This window comes from Styela clava, chromosome 1, assembly GCF_964204865.1.
Source record: "Styela clava chromosome 1, kaStyClav1.hap1.2, whole genome shotgun sequence".
NCBI lineage: Eukaryota > Metazoa > Chordata > Ascidiacea > Stolidobranchia > Styelidae > Styela > Styela clava.
This window is the reverse complement of record NC_135250.1, coordinates 24,194,131-24,215,711: the sequence shown is the minus strand read 5'-3', so window position 1 is coordinate 24,215,711 and position 21,581 is coordinate 24,194,131. Positions and strand designations below refer to the sequence as shown.

General features: G+C 34.8%; 3 protein-coding genes across 3 annotated transcripts; all 3 read left to right on the top strand.

Moving 5' to 3' along the window:
• The first annotated feature begins 5,509 nt into the window (after positions 1-5,509).
• On the top strand, positions 5,510-8,414 carry LOC120344543 (uncharacterized). Its single transcript, XM_078112374.1, has 6 exons — positions 5,510-5,640; positions 5,892-5,970; positions 6,156-6,291; positions 6,766-6,842; positions 7,593-7,791; positions 8,275-8,414. The coding sequence occupies exons 1-6, from the start codon at positions 5,558-5,560 to the stop codon at positions 8,337-8,339; spliced, it is 639 nt and encodes a 212-aa protein (XP_077968500.1). The 5' UTR covers positions 5,510-5,557; the 3' UTR covers positions 8,340-8,414.
• A 1,316-nt stretch (positions 8,415-9,730) lies between these two features.
• Positions 9,731-12,929, top strand: LOC120344556 (uncharacterized). The gene is made up of 6 exons (XM_039413841.2): positions 9,731-9,948; positions 10,235-10,313; positions 11,051-11,186; positions 11,474-11,550; positions 11,907-12,078; positions 12,353-12,929. The coding sequence occupies exons 1-6, from the start codon at positions 9,866-9,868 to the stop codon at positions 12,427-12,429; spliced, it is 624 nt and encodes a 207-aa protein (XP_039269775.2). The 5' UTR covers positions 9,731-9,865; the 3' UTR covers positions 12,430-12,929.
• A 2,365-nt stretch (positions 12,930-15,294) lies between these two features.
• LOC120348002 (uncharacterized) lies at positions 15,295-19,413 on the top strand. Its single transcript, XM_039418117.2, has 8 exons — positions 15,295-15,459; positions 15,787-15,864; positions 16,535-16,694; positions 17,383-17,557; positions 17,616-17,685; positions 18,164-18,257; positions 18,375-18,526; positions 18,784-19,413. Exons 1-8 carry the CDS (start codon positions 15,405-15,407, stop codon positions 18,951-18,953), a joined length of 954 nt encoding a protein of 317 aa, XP_039274051.2. The 5' UTR covers positions 15,295-15,404; the 3' UTR covers positions 18,954-19,413.
• The last annotated feature ends 2,168 nt before the right edge of the window (positions 19,414-21,581 follow it).

Genomic DNA, 21,581 nt, shown 5'->3' with positions numbered 1-21,581 from the left:
TTTGACATTCAAGGATTGAGAAAATTCAAAAATAAACAGGAATCCGACTGTAATACAGTACTAGTATTAACATCACAACCTCCGACTTCAAAGCTAAATCCTAGTCGTAGATTTCTTTGCTGTATGTTAGTAAATTATTCTTCTTCTGGCTTTTTACTAGATGTAAATCAACAAAAATATATGAACGTGTTTCAAATTGACATACCGGCCACCTCAATATTACTCTACATTACTTTAAAAACCCTATTTTCGCTTAATAATCTTCCCATTTTCTATTCAAACATTCAACCTGAATATCCCAACAAACACAACGTTCAACGTTTGAGCGATTATTCACCGCATATTCTTTTTGTAAGGCATGGGATATGTTTTTTAAAAAAATTGTGGATGATCAATACGTGATGGGTATGATTCCATTTATAGCAAATCATTTATCATCGTATGTTGTAATGTCTATTTCTCATTTTGATAATTTATCGTGAAAGATGACTTATTGTGAAGAACGTGACTTAAAAACGGTGAAAGTAAAAACTACGGAAATTTTCAGATCCTATAGGTTTGAAGTAACCGGGACGTTGCGTTTCATGATTGGTATATTTTTATCCGTTGCGGGGGTGAGCTGCGCGATGCAAAACAATAAATTCATAAGGTGATATATGAGATTTGTTTCGTTTTGTCTATGTGTTGCGAAAGACGATGTTGTGCGTGACTCGAAAACAGTAAAAACTACGGGAATTTTCAGAGCCTATAAGGTAGACATAGCTGGAACATTGTGTTTCGTGATTGATATATTTTTAGTATAAGAAAGAGAAACGGTATTTTATGCCTGTTTAAGTGAATAACTTATTATTTTCCGAGAATCGACTTTACATATTGGTTTTTCACATGCTTCAGGCCGACGTGAATAACCTAAAACTTAAAGTATGGCACAATTGGCGTGCCAGGCAACGCCATACTCAGGTTCTGTGTTTACTGATTGATTTCATTGGAACTGACGAGCAATGTTTCTCAAAAGGGAGATCGGATGACCTTTGGAGCTTTCTATTATTTCATTTTATGAATGTCATAGAATAAACATATTTACATCACTTGCTTGGAATTTAACAAATAAATAAATTGATGTACATATAGTGAGGTTATCTCCGGATCTAATTTAGTAAAAGAAGTTTACGAAGCCCTGAAGCAGGCATAAATATACATATATATATATAATACCAATTCTGTATGCTTTGAATGAATGATGGTTTAAAATGACCTAAAAGTGACGAAAAAATTAGGAATTTTCCAGCACTGACAGTGACTCTGTTGTGGACCGACTTAATTTGTGATCAAGCTACATTCTTGTCTTCTGAGGCAAATTTTAACTCAATGACAGGGTCTTGCGAAATATTGTGCAACACGCTACTATCACAGCTCAAGAATTAGATTGTAAACTCTCATTTTTGATACAACAGATAACAAATGGGTATGTCGCGATAAGGTACCATGTTTCATCATTGTAACTTATAAAAATAAAAACGAAATTTGAAATTCATCTGAAATATTATAATGTAACCAAATCGTTATATGATATGTTCATTCCGACACATTTAAACAACGACTTACTTAGAGTAAAACGATTCATATAGTTTCACTGGGCTTCAAAATAATTTGTATGGAGCATGTAGGCCACTGAAACCAGGAAACAACATAACCGTTCTTTGTGCTGGTAGTCACGGACTCTGAAATTAAGCTTTCATAGCGCTAACCTGGTGGATCCCCCAGTGTTACTTATCGCCACATACGCAATTTTAATTCCTCTGAGTCATTGTGCTATTTGAATCGAATAAAAAGATATTGAATAAGGCAATACAGAGGGCGAAGATTCGTCCTTTGGCCCTTTTGGCAATTCAATAAATTCCTGTGCTATATATTGACTATCGCTATAAGAATCGAATATGCCAAAAATCATAAAAAGCCATCGAACTCTTATTATGGGTTTGAAATACATTCTGACCTCAAACTAAATATTGTTAGCAATTGACCTTGAGTCTGATATTAAAACCTGATTACAATTAAGTTCATATGTATTAAATGTCAATGACTTCAGTAATATTATAAGCTGAATGTAGGAGCGGAAAGAGGCAATAACCCAAACTCTTATGATTTAAAATACATTCTGACACTGACCTAAATTGTTGTTATTGAATTCCCCAATGAATAAACGTTAAACCTGGTAACTAATTTTGTTCGGCTACTCTACATCAAGTTGTGTGAGGGCAAACCTATGCGCACGGGGTATATTCACTTGGCTAACAAGGATATTCCCCGAACTCGTAATAGAACTAAAATAAGAAGAATCGAATAAAATTATGGCTTCACTCTAACCTGGTACACATACTACGGGAGTACACTATAATTAAGGTTATGTTCATCAATTGTTAAATATTCTGAGTGTGATTGCGTAACTGTGTATTAGAAATATCGATGTTATGTTGTTGAAGTCGACCAACTTACTGATGTCATCCAATTTTATTGGTAGTTTTTTGAGTCATGTCTCAAATGAAAATATGTTTGTGAGCAAACTTTGAGTTTGAGGATATTTCGTATAAAGAATATTTCATACCAAATTCATTCATACAACGCAAAGTCGCGCTTTGTGTAATAAAAAATTTGCCGAGTTGCAAAAAGAGTATCAGTTATAATTGACAACAGGGCGGCGTATTTCAACAGAACTCTTTCAATTTCAACATTTTACTCAGATTAGCTAGACCAAGGGGATCCCGGGATGAGGCAACCGAGGTGAAGCGCTTGGCGTCTAATATTACCGTCTGTGCCTTGTCCCGAAGTTATAAATTTTCAGACTTCAATGATAAATTTGTATTTCGATACGGTGGGACGAAGGGCGACAATTAGTTTACTGGCGTCTTTCGCTCCCCTTTTTTTAATAATCGAATCGTCATTTGTATCTTATTGCCAAAAACCATGAGTTACAAATCATGAAAACTAATCCGGCTCTTACAAGTTTAAAATATCTCCTTATCTTTGGCTAAATTGTTGTTATTTAATTTATAAACAATTCTACGTTGATCCCCACGTAAGATGATGTGTATAGAAATAGCGCCGAAAAGTTGTTGTAGTTGACCAACATGTTTCTTTGCTCGCCAAAACAAATCCGATTCTTTTATTTTCGAGAATGTTGATAATGCAAAACGAATATCATCGAACATCCGGTAAAATCTATTTTTTTCTACAATGTTTTGTAAGTTATAATTCCGTAATTTTAAAGAGAGCAAATCAGGTCTCATGAATCATAGGTTGACTTTGTAAGTTTTCATCAAGGTGGCTAAAGATTACAACATATCTCGGCGAGCGCTGTACCCTGTGCTAGACCTGAGTAAATCCCCAGGTTAGGAAACCAAGGTGAAGCGCTTGGCGTTAACGCGGTTTTTATAAGCGCGCGAGCCCTTTGATGGGTGTAGTTAGATTGGCGATTGGTAGTATAGGAGAGAACTGTGTGTATAATACTTGTTTCCTCCGATGTATGAGTCTATTTGTTATCATTTGATAGGCGATGCCATTGAAGTATCAAGCACGGCACAAGCATGAGTGTTATTTGTAGCCTGGATTAAGAGAGTAATAAAAATGACAGAGGAAATGGTTAGTTAGCTATAACATTTTTCCCAGAATACAGACTTTTTAAAATAGAGTATTAGTTCGATAGTCTGTAATCGGTTTAACTTATTCTATGCACAATAGTTCCAGATGACAAGAAAACAAAACTTTTTGATTAAAATTTTTTTTCTTGGAATGAGATTAAGTAAGCCGACGCGGGTATACAGTATAGCATTTATGCCTAATAGGGAATAGAGTAGATAGAATAAGGAATAGAGACTTCAGAATAGAGCTTTCGTTTAATAGTATTATACTAGTTTAGTAATTTTATACACGATAGTTCCAATTATTAAAAAACGAATTAATTGATTAAGAGAACTTTTCTCTGAAAAGTCAAAAGAACCGACGCGAATGTACAGTATGCCGATATACGCGCATGCGGTATCGTAGCACCTCGTTCGCGAAACCTGGGAAATAACCTCGTGGAAGCGGAGGTAGAGCGATATCACGACTCGTATATTGCGAAATGTTGCCAAGATATTTTACCAAGACATACCCATAAATTTATCGTTTAGCCATTGCATACATTTATTGAGTAATTAGACAATGATTATAAATACTTGTAGTTTCTTATAGTGATTTCTGTTAAAATGGAAGTTATAAAATATAATAGATTTCTAGTATTCTTTTTCGTTTTATTACGCACAAACTGAACATAGTATGTGTACCAGCCAGGTTAGGGTTCAGATGGTAGCCATCTTGGTGCACATACTTCGGAAGCGGCTTTTTGTTATCTTATTTTAGATTTCAACCTTAATTGTGATTCGGAACAAATATTACAATATTTGAAAGCAACGTACGGAATATTTCATCATTTCGCGAGAACAGACAGGCATAGGTGGATTCCGTAATGTGTAATTCCCGATACCCAGTTACTTCATTGATAATATTAAAAGAGAAAGATTTCTGCAGTTTGAGAATATATTCATCAAGGTAAAACTTAGAGTCAGCTAATCCGGCAAAACCCGGTCTGATATCTTTGAATATGCAGATTTAGTTTATATATTTAGGCGTAATGCGAAATATATTGCTGGCAAGACTAGACCCCAATAATTTTTAAATTTTGTATACGAATCTTTGATAAAAATAGTTGGATAGCCTTGCTACTATAACTGTGCGTCCGAAGCGTAATTCAAGGTTAACCTTATTCTATGAGAGGCCATGATGCAATTCGCTTTCTCAATTGCGCAATTTTTTTAATTTCTAAACTTGCTCTTTAGCAACGCCTTATGGGTGAATACGTTTATAGGTTATCTGACACGATTTTAATCGGTAGCGGAATCTCGCTAAAATCGGAGTTGAATTTTGGGCGCTCCCGAAGTATGTGAACTAATATGACAGATACAGAAACGTAGTATGTGTACCATGTTAGGGTTAGGCCATAATTTTATTCCAAGTTTCCATGTTTTAATTCTATTACGAGTTTGGGGACAAGCCAAGTGACTCCCGTAGTATTTGTATCTGAAATTATGGCTTAACCCTAACCTGGTACACATGCTACGTTCCGGTGTCCGCCATCTTGGTTCACATACTTCTGAAGTACAAAATTTCGACCGAAATCGGGGATATTATTTTGATAGTCAAAGACGATATATTTAACTGCAACAACTTTGACAACACTCGAGTTCTAGCCTTGGAAAATTCTCATTCTGTGGTAGTTAGGTGGTGTCACAGTAATTCATCATCAACTTCTCAGCCATTGTAAGTTTATAGCAAGGAAATTCAATATGAGTAGGTTTTATATATAATAGAAAGAGGTTTAATGACATACCGGTTCTTTTCCGGGTGTTTCTCTTACCGATGCATTTAATGGAAATAGAAAAAAAATATTATTTCAACGTATAATTTTTTTTATTTCAGAGCCATTTTCCCTTTAGTTGTAACTTTAGCGTAACTCAGTGCAATGGAATGCCATATGAAATGCTTTTTTCTAACTTTATTCCTGACATTTGTACACTGTTCACCACGGCCACAGGATGATAAACAGTAAGTATAGGTTTTATTTGAGTTCACTTATCAGCTCGCCCGTTGGGGAGTTTCAGAGGATAAACAATTAATTTTACCGTTGAAATTTACTAAGACAGACTTTAGATTTCAATTTTTCTATGGCACGATTCTGTGTTAAAAAGTACCATCGAGATAGCATGTTCACTTGATGTTTTTATTCATTCATCAAATCCTGTGCAAATGTTGTCATTATATAATAACTGCTATTTTCTTCCATGTTTATTAAAAAGGCAACAAAAAACGTTACAACTCTTACAAAAATTTCTGACGAGCGATGAGTTTGACAACATCGTTTCATCAAAAGAAGTGGTAAGAATGGTTATATATTACGCAATATAGAAATTTAAGACAGTACGTTTAGTATCCGGCATATAGCAAATACAAACGGTAAACTTGAACTGAAAGAACACATGCAGTGAAATGACGGCTCAGATAAATTTTTACAATAGAAAGTTATTTTACCGAAATCTTACGACTTTGTGTTATTTTAATAGGAGCTCCAGAAAAAAATCGGGACATGCATCGAACTTCATGGCCCAAACGCAGCTTACGACATGGACAGAAGAACGTGCTTTGTATGTGTGCCTAGCAAATGCGCGGGCAACATTGTTTGCACAGCACAATGCAGATGTATGAATGATTTTTAGAATGAAATATGTTGTTATTTGTAAAATAAGTTTTCTAAAAACATCAGCCGACTATTTTGGTGTGTTTATATTTCACAAAAAGTGTTCCCCCCTCCCCGATAATTGTAAAAAGTATGACCTTTCGAGCGATTTATTAATTTTCGAGAAATAAAAATTTAAATTCAACGGTCCAATATCTGCCAAGAGAACAACCAAAATTTCGAAATTGATAAAAAAAAATCAGCAAAACGATCTATTGTCGCACTTCAACAATTCTTATTGTAATTTCTGGTAGTAAACACCAATACATAGTTGTTGGTTTATTACTTTTTTAATATTATTTCACCATCAACGTCTCACTTTTCTGAAAACGTGCATTTTACTGTGAACCTCTGCAATTTTCACTATTTTAGAAAAAAAAATATTTCAAAACAGGTTGGTATACATTTCAAAACTTTTCTTTTTATTTTCGATTAAGATTTGTTGAGAATTTCTCAACTCGAAGCTAATCAACAAAGAAGCGACGACCAAATAACTGACCTCTACAGCAAATTTGTAAGTGTTTTTAAATAATCTAATATAATATCTTACATATTATTATGATAAGATTGCTTGGTTTGGCAAAATAATCTTAATGTGACTGTTCAACAAATACTACCAGCCCACATATGAAGGTATAGCTGAAAGTCAAGACGGTCCCTTAACTGTGCATGTGGGCAAAGAGAAAAGGTGTTAAAAATTTAAAATAAATATTGGCACGGAAGTATAAAGCTTTCAATCAAAGTTAAACGGAGTCAATAGTCTTAAAACAGAATCTCGAACCATGCTAGCCACGTGAAGGTTTTAGAAAACGTCAAACATATTGAAAGTAGCGCTGCTTTGAATTAAAATTGGAATGCTGTCTTTGCGATTTTTGTAATGCTTCAGAAACTGTGGAAAGACAAATGCTTGAGAAGAAATGCCGTAATTATGGGGTCGCTTTTCAAATCAAAGTTATTTTAGGCAACTCGCATTTCCTCTCTACTTCTTGATTTTGTAAAGTCTTCCAGAAGAATACCATAGGCTAATTAAAAGTTTGTTGTTGTCAGTGGAAAATCTTTTCTTTGTCTACAGTCAAAAATTTTCCCCTGCTTTGCAATATATTTTGTATTCAATTCTGTGAGCAGTTTAACTTTGTATAAATAAAAAGCAATGACTTGCCGGCACTAAGAATTGTTAACTCACGTATTTCAAATATGAAAAACACAAGATGGATCTTTGTGGTAATGTTAATTAAATTTTTAATATTTATCTTTTGCATTTTAGAACATGGCTATTGTTTTTGGTATTTTCGGTTGTTTCGCCTTTTTCTTTGTCTGGATTCGGATAATCGTACTGTTTTTTAAATGGTGCAAAGCAAAATATGACCAGAGAGAACCACTCGAATTTGATTTAATAAGTCAAAAGGAAGAAGAAGTAGGAAATTCTCGTGAGGATAACACTCATAATGCTCCAAGTCCACAAGGTGCTTGATTTTTTTTATAATTTGCTCATATTTATAGCTAACACATACGAAAATGACTGGGGTGTCATTAGAAAATGGTCACAAGCGAGGATCAGAAGGCACGTCTTTCAGCGAATTGCTTCTGTTATATTATACCTCTTTAACTTAGACGAGATACTGAAAAATATTCAGATGCACAATATATTTTCTTAATAAGCCTGACCCCAGTAATTTCGAAGTTTTGTAAGCGGTCCTTCGGTAAAAAATAGTTGAGTATAGCTTTGGTATAAAGTATACAAGATGGGACGTAGAGTAGAGTAAAAATCTTTAAAAAAACGCAATTTTGTTCGATAATTTACATATTAGTCATTTAACAAGCATTGTCCAGAAAATGTTTTTTTTATTTTCTCTAAAATATAAAAATTTCTCTGATAATACAGTGTAAATATTGATAAATGCGAATTACAGTTTAGTTTTGTTTAAATTGCCGCCTTTTTTCTGCAGAAGATCGCGTGTTTGTGGAAGCCGAAGTAAACGATGAAGGACGCTCTGTGGATTATGGATTGTAATACGACTCAATGGCGCTGCGAGTGAAGAGGTGACGCACGATTGCGTTTCAACCATGCCAACAACCTACATCGGGTGTTTCTCGGTTTAATCGCCGTTTTGTTAGAACTACTAGTGGACTACAAAGTGCCTATTGCGATGTGCTTTATAAGAGAATGTTCACGTGTTGTTGTATGATGTTTATAAAGAAAAGTTTATAGCTATTCTAATCATTATTTGTCAAGATCAAATGTCTCAGCTAGTAACACATGCCGGTATATCGCACTGTAAACTTGCAAGTATTGTACTCGTGTATAAATATTAATGTAGTGCTTACGAGTTAAGTTTAAAAACGAGTATAAAAAAATTGTAAATAAGTAATTGTAAAAATTGTAAATAAAGTAATCGTAAATTATTCGAAAACTATCAAATTTTTGTAACAATACTTTGTTACATTATATTGTTAATCTCATAAATCTACGATATACTTTGAAATGATGTGACGTATGCATGGTACATATTTATAATTGTTTGTTCGCCAATTATGACAAAAACGCGTTACAATGCTCATAAATTATTGTTCAAAATAACTCAGTCCATGCGCTATGAGTCAGTTATTTTGTGAATATTACATAATTTATTTATTAATTATAACATTGTGAGTGTTTACTTTTGTCTTGTTTCAACTGTGTTCAAAAATTTTTGCTTATAGTACTATTAACGTGAAGCTTCCTAAAATTCTCTTCAAATGTAAACCTAGTAAGCAGAGCACGAGACATTGCGTAATGCTTTGTTAATCGCCGAGGTGAACACGGTAGGTACATCGACGTGTCATGTCTGGGTTTACATGACCCGGTGTTTACACGATCGCGAGAGAAATATATACTTCAAAAAAGCAACGGGTGAATACCCTTAAATTGGTCATGGTTACTTTTATTCAAAATTACAGTTTTACGCCTAATATGATATAGCTGTCGTGCGCCACGTATCATTCATTCCACCGGAGTTCTAAGGGTTGGTTAGTAGCAATAGTATAGACTTCGTGTTTATTATAGTCTACGTTGAATAATTTTTGACTTAAAAAAGCGGGTTCAGAATGTCGTATTATAGATATGTTTATTATATTTATCGGTATGTTTTTATGTTGATTAAGTTTTGAGAAAATCGATTCTAAGTGCCATAGAGAGACTCAGCGTTTTTTTGTTTTTCTTGCGGTTACCTCTAAATTTGTTTTGCTGATAGATAAAGGTATATACACAGGGTATTATGTTATTTGACCCACTGCCTACTGTAATCTACTGATTATCTGTCTATGTATTTGAGTCAAATGTTCGTCAAATGTATTTAAGTCACATATATGCATGGCATTTTGTAGCAATTTGATTATTTGTGCTTACGTATACGCATTATAGTTGTACATTGAGTTGGCTTCATATGTGTACTAGATTGACTGCATATAACGATATCTACTCATCATTCATATTTATTCATTTTCAGGAAAAATCTTTTCAAAATATATTTAATTAGATTGAATAAACTTAGACGTAAAATGAAGCACTACGCGATCATCATTTTTGGAATTTCATGCATGTCCGTAGTCATCTGCCAAACCGTGGATGAAGATAATATCAAGTACGTGCTTTACTTTTAAATTAGAAAATGAATGAACTTATAAACAATCGTAGTTCTTTTCCATAACACTACAATTCGAGTGTTCACGAAGAGAATAACAGCGTATCCTATCCCATCATTTAATGTATCTTATTTTTTCTGCATTCATATAGGGACACTTAAAAACGTTGGCCAATGTATTATACGAATTTTGAGTCATGTTGCTAATTATGACCACGAAAACAAATTATATAAATTTAATTGCAAATATGTCGTTTTATTACTCATATATTTTTTAACATTTCAGAGTCGACGATATTCAGAGAGAAGTTTTGAAAGTTTTAGCCGGAGATGAATTCAAAAATCATTACTACATGGCTGAAAAAGTAAGCTAAAATATCTATCAAATATCAAGCTTCGGAATCATTTGAAGCTGTTTTATGATTTCCATTTGAACTTTATTTGTTTTTTAGTTAGGCTCATTTGGGCAAAGCGTATGCATAGTGTGGGTTTTGGTTAACTTAATGTGGTCAATCTTGCCGTCATTATTCCTATATTACTGATAGTTTTTGGAAGTGTGCACCACAGATTGCTTTGCTAAATAGTCGCTGTTCTTCATGTTGCCGGGTTTCGCCCTGATGGGCCAATGAATTCGCAATCCTGTACACACAAAGAAGGAAACATTCGATAAAAAGTTTCTATATTCAATTCACTTCGCACTAAACCATACAGTGTCTGGTATTTTACTTCACAAGTAGCTGTCTTTTGTAATCTATAGGACGCCTCTATATGGCATTTGATACACAACTTCATATGACATTCGGGGCATAATTCTGTTCATATGTGGTTGGAATTTTACGACATCGTGGTTGACATTTGACCTTATTTTCGATATATATGTTCTGTTCCATTCCATGACAATTTATACCTGTTAAATCTCAGAGTGTGTTTTCTAGGGGATACCACTGGTAATGACAATACCACGATCAAGCCTGGCATTATTTACTTAATATAAGTTCAAGGACATGAATGTATGACGTATACTCAAAAGAAATCACAATTAAAAACAATTTATTTTAGTAGTTGATGTATATGGAAAGTCATATATATTCTGCTTTAACAGGAACATCTTAAAAAGGTCGGCAATTGTATTGAAACTAAGGGACCTAATGCTAAATACGACCTAGAGCAAAAAGAATGCTTCATTTGCAGTGATGACAAATGTTCAGGAAATCCTGCATGTATGGCCCAGTGCAGAGGTAAACATTGTGGCGAATGCTAGACGGTGTTTAGAAAATAAATTGGCCTTCGTGAAAGTAATACATATCTTTCCTTATTTACAATTCTGTTCAGAGTGCGTCGCGTTGGGGATCACAAATAATGCTTTCTTACATAATGCGCCATCAGAAATATTTTTTCTCTCAGATTATGGGAATATTACATAAATTTAAACTTATTGCCTATCTATTGTTAGTACTCTTGGCTTATGCATTCTGTCTGGTTTAGCAAACTAAAACTATATACTTTTATCGTCATTTTATTTCAGACACGATGAGAATTTCAGAGTTGGAGATTGAAAATCGAAGCCTACGTGCTGTAAATAGTGACCTTTATTTCAGATCAGTAAGTGAATTTAATTTCTCATTTCCGAAATTTGAATGAAACATTGCTAAATTAAAAAAAAAAATCGAATTTATAGTCTCGCTGATACCTGATAAATTATAATGATCACAACATTTGATTTTGTAACATAATGCCTGCAAGACCCAACGGGGACGGTTAACTACATTTTTCATCAATATGTTAATGTAAGAAACAAATACTGTATTTTCAATACAAGTTTTTTGATCGAATGATAGTAATTCCCGATCAAAACATTGCACCTTTTGATGTAAATTGGGAAATACATCTTTGAATATTGAATTTTTCGTTTTATATTTCATCCCAATTATTCTGACTTATTTACTCGCTCTTTTTAGGATATCAGCTTCTTGATTATGGGGGCTTTTCTAGTACTGGGAGTGGGATTGTCAGTTGCAGTAACTTGCATATGGCTTGCAACAAGATGTGACAAAGCGAACCATCCAGACGGTGATCTCCACCAGAGCAGTTCCGAGAATCTGCCTAAATACTCGACGCCGAATTCAAGAGGTGTGTTAAAACTAAGGCCGTTAGAGGGCCATAAGAATTTTGACCGGCGGGCAACAGTTTGCCGACTACTGATTTGCGCCATTATAAATTAAATTTAAATATACTTTTAGAAATGGTATGTGTCACCTTATGAATTGGGATTTGTGGTAATTCTGTTAATTTGTGCAAATGAATCTTTTTTTTTTTTATTACTGATACTAATCCGTGTTTCAGAATCTTAATAAAGCGAATACGGTATCGATTGCCACTATTTTTAATTATTTTACTTTTTTAGATGACCTGGGCGCAGGAAGGGCATTTTTACCAAACGGACGTCAAGAACAATCACCAATAGAAGAAAATACGGTTTAATCTCCCAAGCACACGAAGCTTTCATTTGACATTTTTTATAACGTTGTCCTTCTATGCAACTATTTAAATTTTAGAGCATCGGACAACAAAAAAATATGTTCAGAAATGATAGAGACAGAGACAGTGCTTGGGGGCTTCTCAACTCTTTTATGTTGTTTTGAAAGTGAAACACGAAAAGAATAAAACAGTGTGCTTTTGGGCTATATTTAAAAGAATTGGCAATCATGATCAACAAAAATTTTCTGCATTTAAAAACTTTTAAACATTCCACATATTTTATATGGTTTCATGTATAGTGAAAGATAGATCATTAAAATCATTTCAAGGTTATGAATATAAATTATTTGTATATTCTTCATTCATTCATTGTATATATTTTCTACCAAGCATTTTCTTTTTCGTTTGGAAAAAAAATTTGCTTGATTCGGATATTGCAAAAGTTTTTTTTTAAAAAATAGCATGTTTAGCCTGCCCTTTTTCAAATAAAAATAAAGCATTGATTACTTTAACCCTTTTGCCATATGTAAAGGATTAGATTAGACAGAATTGCGAAGGAGTATACATGTTATTTATTGACCAGAAAAAGCTATTTGAATATATTAACAAGTTTCAAAAGTTTTTTTAGGCCCCTTATCAATTATCAGTGTTTTTAAATTTAACGGCAAGTCAGTGGTTGAAATATCCGCTTGAAGTTATGTTGCTTGCTCGATTCAAAGCCTATCCGACATGGTACAGGTTATATTCTGTATAACGTTTCCGGATTAATGAATAAATAAATATTAGTAAATCTGGATAAAGGGTGTTACCGGCCTATTTAATCAATATAGCAATATTCATCCCAGAGGGCAAAATACTTGTTATTTCAAGGCTTAGTCGAGCAAAAAGGTAGTTCTCAACGCTTAACAACCAGGGAAATGCCCTCGGTTCGGTAAAGGTATAGAATTCTTTTTATCACCAGACGGTATTGTCAGCATGCCCTGATTGGTATTTAAGCGGATAAGACCCTAGGAAGCGGTCGAGTAAATTTTGAGTAGAGATTATTAGTAACAGTGTATACCATAAAGCAAGAGTTTGTCATTTAATGGATTAGTAATACTCTTGGATATTTTGTATCCCCGCCCCTAATGCAAAAATGCGAGATTTGAGAATACCAACTCGTCACGTTTTAGAATAATAAATTGGTAATTATCCAGTTGGGGTCAGGGTTAGAAATTATATGAAATTTTAAATTCCCAGCAATCAGCATTCCTAACCACAAACTGCATGATTACTAAATCTCCTATTTCGAGCGTGAGTGGGTGTGTTTTTATTGGCGGGGGCTTTGTACAAAAGATTCACGCAATAAAATATGCCTGCTTTGAATTGCATGAAAAGCACATAAACAAGCTACAGTTCCTTTGCTTGACAGTTTCTTATGTTTTGTACTGTACTGATTATCGAAATCCAAATTATCGATTAATTATGTTATGAACCGCACAAACACATATAGAATTTTATATAAATGTCAGTTCGGAGTCGCTCTCGGAGCAGCTTGTACGACTGGTGGAACAACCAACCTTACGTGAAAACGAACATGGACTTATGCACTGAAGCGTAACTTTACACTTTTACAGGGCCCCCAAAACGAGAGATGGAAAAGAAGGAAAGTTCTGACGTCACCCGTTGATAAAAAGAGAATCTGTGATCATGGCTGGCCAATAAAAGCAAGAATAAAATCTGGGTTATCAAAATTTTTTTAATTCTCACCTCATTTTGGAATAAATGATATTAACCTTTTATTTTATGTGCTACCCAAAAATGTGAAAAAGTTAATACCAAAGATGTCTAATAATAAATTTGTATAGGAACCAGTATACATACCTGTTAGTTAAGAAGACAAACGAAAAAAGGTGAGGCAATATTCTAACCTTGCGTAAGATAGACAGAGTAAAAACAGGACTTAGTGGTGAGGCATTAACAGGACAATAACAGGAATTCGTATGGGCGGAAATGAACCCTAAAGTTTGTAAACACTGGTATCAGAGCAAACATAATTATCCAAACTTGATAAACGCAAGTGTAAGAATCTGGGTAAATTTTATAGTTCTGATTTTGGCACAGTTAAGCATTGATTCTCTAGTATTTTATCGCAGATAAAAATGTAAATAAAATCTCAACCATAACAACTTGCGACAATTGACGCGTTTTTGTGTAACAAACTGAAATTATTTCATTTCGCAGAATGTAATATCGTACTAAATATAGTTCTCGTTTAACTCCATACGAACCAGACATTCCCGGCTTAAACCAGTTTAAACAAGATCTGATACAAGCAACCTGGGGAAATACCTGGTAGAGAGTTTAGAGAGAATTTATTATTTGCTATAAAAATGCGCAAGAAAAGATAGTCATTTATAGAATGTAATGCCGAGGTTTTATTCGCCATACGCGGATGTATTATTCTGTGCATATAAATCTGATCTGCACACAAGCAACAGGTTTTAAGAATGGAAGGTTCGCAGTATATTTTTGCTAGAACTTAATGGAACAAAATTCATTTGACGGATTCAAAATTATACTAAAATTTCAATAAAACTATTGCGACTTAATATAGCTACAGACTTACTTACTTACAGTTACTATTACGTAATAGAGTTCGTGGCGCTTTTGGATTGGTCTATCTATATTCCACCCCTTCCTAAAGCATTCGTGGTTTTGAAGAACATTTTTTTTTTTAAGAAAAAATACAGTCGCATTCCGCATATATGAAAGGCTCGTGCGGCGCTAAGCGTTACCTCTTTTTACAAGGTGTGCGACAAATGTGGTGTTATTACTGACAGTATTGAATTTAATAAATTGGGCATTGTTTATGACTGAAAAATTATTAATGTTTTTTCTTTTTAGTTATTCGTATTTGTTCAAAGTAATATTTGGCTGGCACTGACCGGCCGTTAAATTTTTGCTCAAGATTATCTACTGTGAGAAAAAGAAACAAAATGCGAAAGATTGGAAGTACAGGGAGAGGGTTTATCCCACGCCAATTACCTAATGGTAAATATTTTTTCTCATCGAATACATACAATATTTGAACTAAAATAGATTGCTATAAAGTTAACGATAGCTATTCAAATACGCGGCATTAGCGAAATAATAACAAAAATATCTTTAAAGGCGAAATGCATTTGAGCTGTTAATTTCAAGGTTTAGAGCGGGGTTAGTTTCAACGGATACATTTACTATATTAGGACGAGATCTAAAAAAAGTAGCTTTTGAAACGATATCGACATATTTGAAAGTGAAAATATACATAAGGACTCCTGTTATGAATTATATTTCATAATATATCGTTTTAGCTCGTGGTAACTTATTTTGTTGCAGACCTAAGGGAGAAGACTACCTATGACGTCGTCGAATCTGACGGAAAAGTTGCTAGCGGGCTACAGGAAGAATCACCAGGTAAGCTCGCTATGTAGTAATACGCAATGCGACAAATTCCTGTAGATTTTCAAAAACATATTTTTCTTCATGCAACGTGGTACATACATAGTGTGGTTTTACAAACAGTTTCAAAACACTAAATAGTTTGCATTCGTAAAATAATGAACAGCGATTTTATAATCAAACCTCACTTTTAAATTGAAAACAATAATGTTCGACGCAGTTAATACCCTGACAGGAGATAGAGGTCATAGACCTACGTTTCTAGGTGTTCTACGCTTTTTATAAGATACGAAATGGACCTTGTGTCTTTCAGTATTCTTATTCTTACCGTCTGAATATTATATTCAGCGATAGATTTTATATTTTGCTCGAAGGCTATTATATTCACTCGTTCCTAAATATTCTTTGAGATCTGATATGTCATCCAAAATTTCGCAGTATTACTTTTCATTCATGGAAACACGGTTCGCCAACCGTAGCGGCTGTCTTCCGTTTTGATTTTGCGGACTCCGCGAAAGTCTGTGGGTTATTCGATACCGGTGGTGCACCTGAGACTAGGTACGGTACACTACTTCGTTTTAGCCTTCGTATGTTTAAGCATTGTTTTCTTGTTTGCTCACGCGCCAATGGTGTATGCGTATCCTATACTTAGCTTAATAGTTTTGTTTTTCATTTTACTACTTAGATCATGTATGGGCGTACATTCTCTCTGGTAATTACTGGAAAGAAGATTACAGGTTGGCCACATTCTTGAAATATCCGCCGGAGACTCCGGTTAAGGTATGGGACTTGGCACGTTGTGGATTCTACTACACGGGATTTAGAGATCGAGTGACATGCTATTGGTAAGAGTAATTTACACTAGAACTAGGGTATGTACGGGAATAGCACCTCTAATATTCTTTTTACAAAATCCATTCTACGCATAGACAGTTATATATATGCAGGGTGTCTCAAAAGGAAGTATACTTTTTGCGTATAAATCCATTGGCGTCCATTGGAGAAACAAAAAACATGGTAGCCAAGTAACGTTTATTTTAGGTTCATGAAGCCAATAGATACGTGTATGGTGGTCCAAATTGCTTATTGTGCCATGTCATTTGAAAGAGTCAAAATTGTAGACATAAATAGGCCTTGGTTTAGATCAGTGGTTGATCAGTTGATTGACCGGAGACCAAAATTAAAAGCTGAAGGGGCTGATACCATTGAATTGTTATGGGCCCGCAACAATTGGCGGTATCTAGAACACAAAAACGTGGTTTGGGAGCCACTGGATAAGATCACTAATCAAAAGCTGACTATTGGAAATTGTGGGTAACAGTTGGTTAAGCAGCCTAAGCCTTGGTTCAAATTGCTACTCAAATTGCATAGCTTCTCTGAATTGTAGGAGAGATTTCTAGGCGTACTTGAGGCCACAGCCGAGTTGTCAAGTTCACGATGTTGTGTACGTTTCGAGAAAATGAATTTTCGATTTCAAGTCTGTTCAAAAATTTAGTCAATATGTTACTTATATGATTTTTTGTTTATTTTCAGTTGTGGAAATAAGGTAGAGAATTGGGTTGTCATGGACGATCCATGTAGCACGTTATGGCACCTAAGCGATTGCAAGATGGCCCTTGGACAACTGTGTGACAACGTCGTTCTTCGAAACAAATCTCGTCAGACACTAATGGAGTTAATTAAGCTGTTCAAGCCTAAACAAAACCAGGTATTCATTACATTACTAAATGCATAGATCAAATCCCTAAGAATACACCTTTTTACAGTTGCAATCATTTGAGAATCACCAACTTGAAGAAGGAATACAACGCTTGCCAAGGAATGCCATCAGAGAAGGTAGGAGTCGAGATTATTATATTGATAGGCTATACTAGGGATACTTAACTATTTTTGCCGAATAGACGTTTACAAAGCTCTGAATCATCGAGATCCGGTCATACCAAAAATATATTTCACAGAGCGCCTCAGTGCAATTCAATGCCTTTAACTTTAAAGTTGAAGAGCATTGATGTCAGGTCAGGCAATGAACAACTAACTCATCTCGAATTGTTGTTCAATTGCAATCTTGATATCTTTCTTGAGAGAAATTCATAACGGGCATCTGGCAATTGATTTGAGGAACTTAATTTCAGAATTTATTAAATTCAAATATAAGTGCGAGGAGTGTTTGCTTGAATGTCATTAATTTTGTAATCAACGAATTTTAAAACCAAAAGTGACTTTATCCTCGTTCAAAATACTTTCCTAATTAAATTATACAATAGTGCCCGTGAGTATTAATTTTGGTGACTCAAACACGCTGTTAACCATTTAGATTTGAGCGATCTGGGGAACACACCCCTAACTCCTACAAATGTTGCAAACTCGGGAAAAGACGACGACTTGGCCACGGAGGCGGAGACTGCCAGGTATATAACATAATAATAAGGTATCATATATTGCTACAAAAAAAACTAGCCTGGCACTGTTAAATGAGAAATCCCATATTTAAGGGAATATTTATATCTATGTATATATTATTCTAGCATTCGTGGGAATGATGAAAGCAACGAAGCTGGAGGGGATCCATCAGTGAATCGCCGTTCGTCTACTGGTGCACCGTCCAATAGAATACGCACTGGAGACGATTTGGATGAGAAAGTCCCGCGAAAAAGACATCGATCTGGAACGACAGATGGTAATTTCAATTTCTTTATTTTGTCACTTAGAGATATTATGTTTTGCAAAGAAAAGACACGGGAAATTATAGTCATCTGTGGCTCGTAATTATCTATACATTCACAACTAAAACTATTTTTTTTTCTAGAGATAGCGGTTACCTTGTGACATAACGTGCGTATTTTTGGCTGGCACGAAAACATATTTTAATTATCTTGAGTTTAGTGATTTAACAGTACTAAAGTATTGATCATGGATATTTTTTTCCTTTAACAGGCAGTGCAACAGGTACATCGCAGAAAAGCGAAAGAGTGTGCCCAAAGTGTAAGAAGAACTACAAACCTGACACTGTTCTAGATTGCGGGCATTTTCCGTGTTGTACAGGTTGCAATGATTCTTCAGCTCAGTGCCCTGATTGGGGCAAAACCAGTGAGGACAACGTTTAATGAAATTAACTAACGTCTTGAAAAACTGATTATGATATATATAGGAATGCTTAGTTTGTATAATTTTGAAATATATCTTAATGTAGCGTTTTATTTTAAACAGAATCATTAGGAATGTATATAATATATACATGCATTTGTTATGTAATTAATATGGTTAGGGCAAAGCAGTTTTTAATGCAAATTCGATTATTTATGTTAATGTGTAAAGAAAGATATTTTGGTATGCGATCACAGTGGTTTTGTGAGCTTAGTGATTTTAGTATTAACCCAACGATGTCAGAGTTGGGATTAGGAACTGAATTCTAGGATGATGTCGTTTTGATATTGAAATAGAAGTAGTTTTATGACTCTGAGATCGCATACAATAGTGTCAAAGTTGAATGTTTAGTAGTTTTTTTTCTCAACTGTTTGAGCATAAAAGTGTAATCACAATAAATATAAATCTGTTTTGTTGTTTTGCATCATCTTATTATGTGTTGCGAGGATAAACAATAGGCCACTACTACTCTGGTTATAGGCACGGGGATTGTAATTCGACACCTAAGTCTCATTTGGGTTACTTACTACAATAAAGCAATTTAGGAGTGCCGTTTGACAGTGGGTATATATTTGCGGTAGCCGGACGAGTAGTTCTAAAACAACACATGACGCCCCAAGTTGGTGTCCCGCAATTGTCCTGTCCCACTTGCCCCATGTCTGTCATTTGTCCCTGTAGGAGTCCTTGTAAAAATAATGAATCACGGCGCATAAATTTCTTCGTATCTTCCAAGCAATCGTATCTTCCAAGCGAACCAATTCACAGTCTGCCAAAATTGCCATACTGAACTAAATATACTTCTGGAGATCCATATATTTTATACGAATACGCAAGCTATGCCTTTCCGTTTCAAGTCGCAAACATGTCTGGATACTGAATCTTAGACGTGCCGTCATTTTTTCAAGTATTACATGCATACAATGATAAATAGCAACCAGTTGTAGTGTCTCGCTTCTACCTCCAAAGTTCCTTATCTTGCTATGCTCTTCCCAAAGCAACACATGATATATGCACGCAAAAAGCCAAAAGTAACTAATACAATTAAACAGCGAATAAAAACAGATTAGAACCACGATCAGTTACGCCGTCAAGGATCGGTGAGGTCCTTCTGCTCTCCTTGGCATGTATCCTTGTGCATTTATATGGCGCAGGACTAAATATTCATGCAATCAGTGACCATCGAACCATGAACACAACATCCCTCCTTTTGTTATAAGCAGTTGTTAAATCAGACTTTTATTTCATGACTAAGTCTTTGAATCTGGAAGGCAGTTTTCGTTCTCTCCTTAGACGCTCATAGTTTTTTTCTCGCAATTGATTGGCCTGGACGAATTTGGAGCAATTTGGGACACTGTGTTATTTTTGTCAATTTTGCCAATTTCATTTTGAGTGTCATCTTTGTACTTCTTTACAAATGTTGAATTGCGACGGGATTCTTTTCCCTCTTCATCTCTGACTGTGACTTCTCTTCCTTCTCGACAACTTCACACAGAGATTTATTGAAGTTGATTGACATCTTGTCAACTTTATCTTGCTTAACGTGCACCGAATCCCCGACCATCAGCATCTGGTAAAATTGCCCCTTCGCTGCAATCGGAGTAGAATTTCCCCTGCAGCTTATTTTTTCAGTCTCTGTATCTGTGTTTTTCGCCGAATATGTTGTATTTTGGTCCGGTTTTTTGGAAGTTTTGTTCTCATCTCTCGACCAAACATCAAATAATAGGACGATACTCCTGTCGTTATATGCCATGTAGAATTGTATGCAAGTAGAAATTTGTTTAATTCAAATTTCCAATCTTTACCTTCTACTTGGGCTATTTATATGGCTTTCATTAAACTTCGGTTTTGTCTTTCCACTCCTCCGTTTGCTTGTGGCCACAATGGAGTAGTAGATTTATGTTGAACTCCATGTTCGTCTACAAATGATTTGAATTCATTGGATACATGGTGTGGTGCAACAACCCTTCCTGCGACTATAGTTAATGCTTTAAAAACTAATTACTTTCCATGAAAATTTTCCATTAAAAACTAATCATTGACTTGAAATTAAAATACTGAAGTCTAGTAGTCGAGTGGATTCCCCCGTATTCATTTTCGTAGCGTTGACTAATCCACAGGGTGCAATAGTGACGCAACAGTAAGCGTTTTCGCAGCTGCTTGGACACTTTTCACTTGGATTTTAGACAAGGCTGTAATCATTGGCTCGCTTTCCTGGATTTTTTAGTTTTTGTCGCATTTCCGAATATTATGTATAAATCAAATAACTCAATGATTATTTTAATTTCTGGAGAGTTTTAATTTTGTTTCAGTAATCGAAAATAGTCTGCCGATCATCTCAAGCACCTTGCATCCCCCACGATTACGACTTATTAGAAATCAAAGCCAAATTAAATGGCTGTTATAGTCTAGGGGTGGGCAAAATCGAATATTTTCTCAAATCGATCAATTTGAATATTTTCAACGAATACTGAATAGTCGAATGATGAATATGTTTTATACACAACAGGAATCCAGATCGTCGGAGGTCGATACTCACTTTAGAAATTAATATAAACATTGAAAAGTTGACAATAAAGCGTGTTTTACTG

What these genes read in the sequence shown, in the direction of transcription:
- LOC120344543 (XM_078112374.1), top strand. Translation starts at nt 5,558, where the DNA reads ATGGAATGCCATATGAAATGCTTTTTTCTAACTTTATTCCTGACATTT. An exon ending in TCGTTTCATCAAAAGAAGTG is followed by an intron (nt 5,971 to 6,155) that starts GTAAGAATGGTT and finishes TTATTTTAATAG; the next exon opens with GAGCTCCAGAAAAAAATCGG. An exon ending in TAATGCTCCAAGTCCACAAG is followed by an intron (nt 7,792 to 8,274) that starts GTGCTTGATTTT and finishes TTTTTTCTGCAG; the next exon opens with AAGATCGCGTGTTTGTGGAA.
- LOC120344556 (XM_039413841.2), top strand. Translation starts at nt 9,866, where the DNA reads ATGAAGCACTACGCGATCATCATTTTTGGAATTTCATGCATGTCCGTA. An exon ending in ATGTATGGCCCAGTGCAGAG is followed by an intron (nt 11,187 to 11,473) that starts GTAAACATTGTG and finishes ATTTTATTTCAG; the next exon opens with ACACGATGAGAATTTCAGAG. An exon ending in CTCGACGCCGAATTCAAGAG is followed by an intron (nt 12,079 to 12,352) that starts GTGTGTTAAAAC and finishes TTACTTTTTTAG; the next exon opens with ATGACCTGGGCGCAGGAAGG.
- LOC120348002 (XM_039418117.2), top strand. Translation starts at nt 15,405, where the DNA reads ATGCGAAAGATTGGAAGTACAGGGAGAGGGTTTATCCCACGCCAATTA. An exon ending in GCTACAGGAAGAATCACCAG is followed by an intron (nt 15,865 to 16,534) that starts GTAAGCTCGCTA and finishes TTTACTACTTAG; the next exon opens with ATCATGTATGGGCGTACATT. An exon ending in TCGATCTGGAACGACAGATG is followed by an intron (nt 18,527 to 18,783) that starts GTAATTTCAATT and finishes TTCCTTTAACAG; the next exon opens with GCAGTGCAACAGGTACATCG.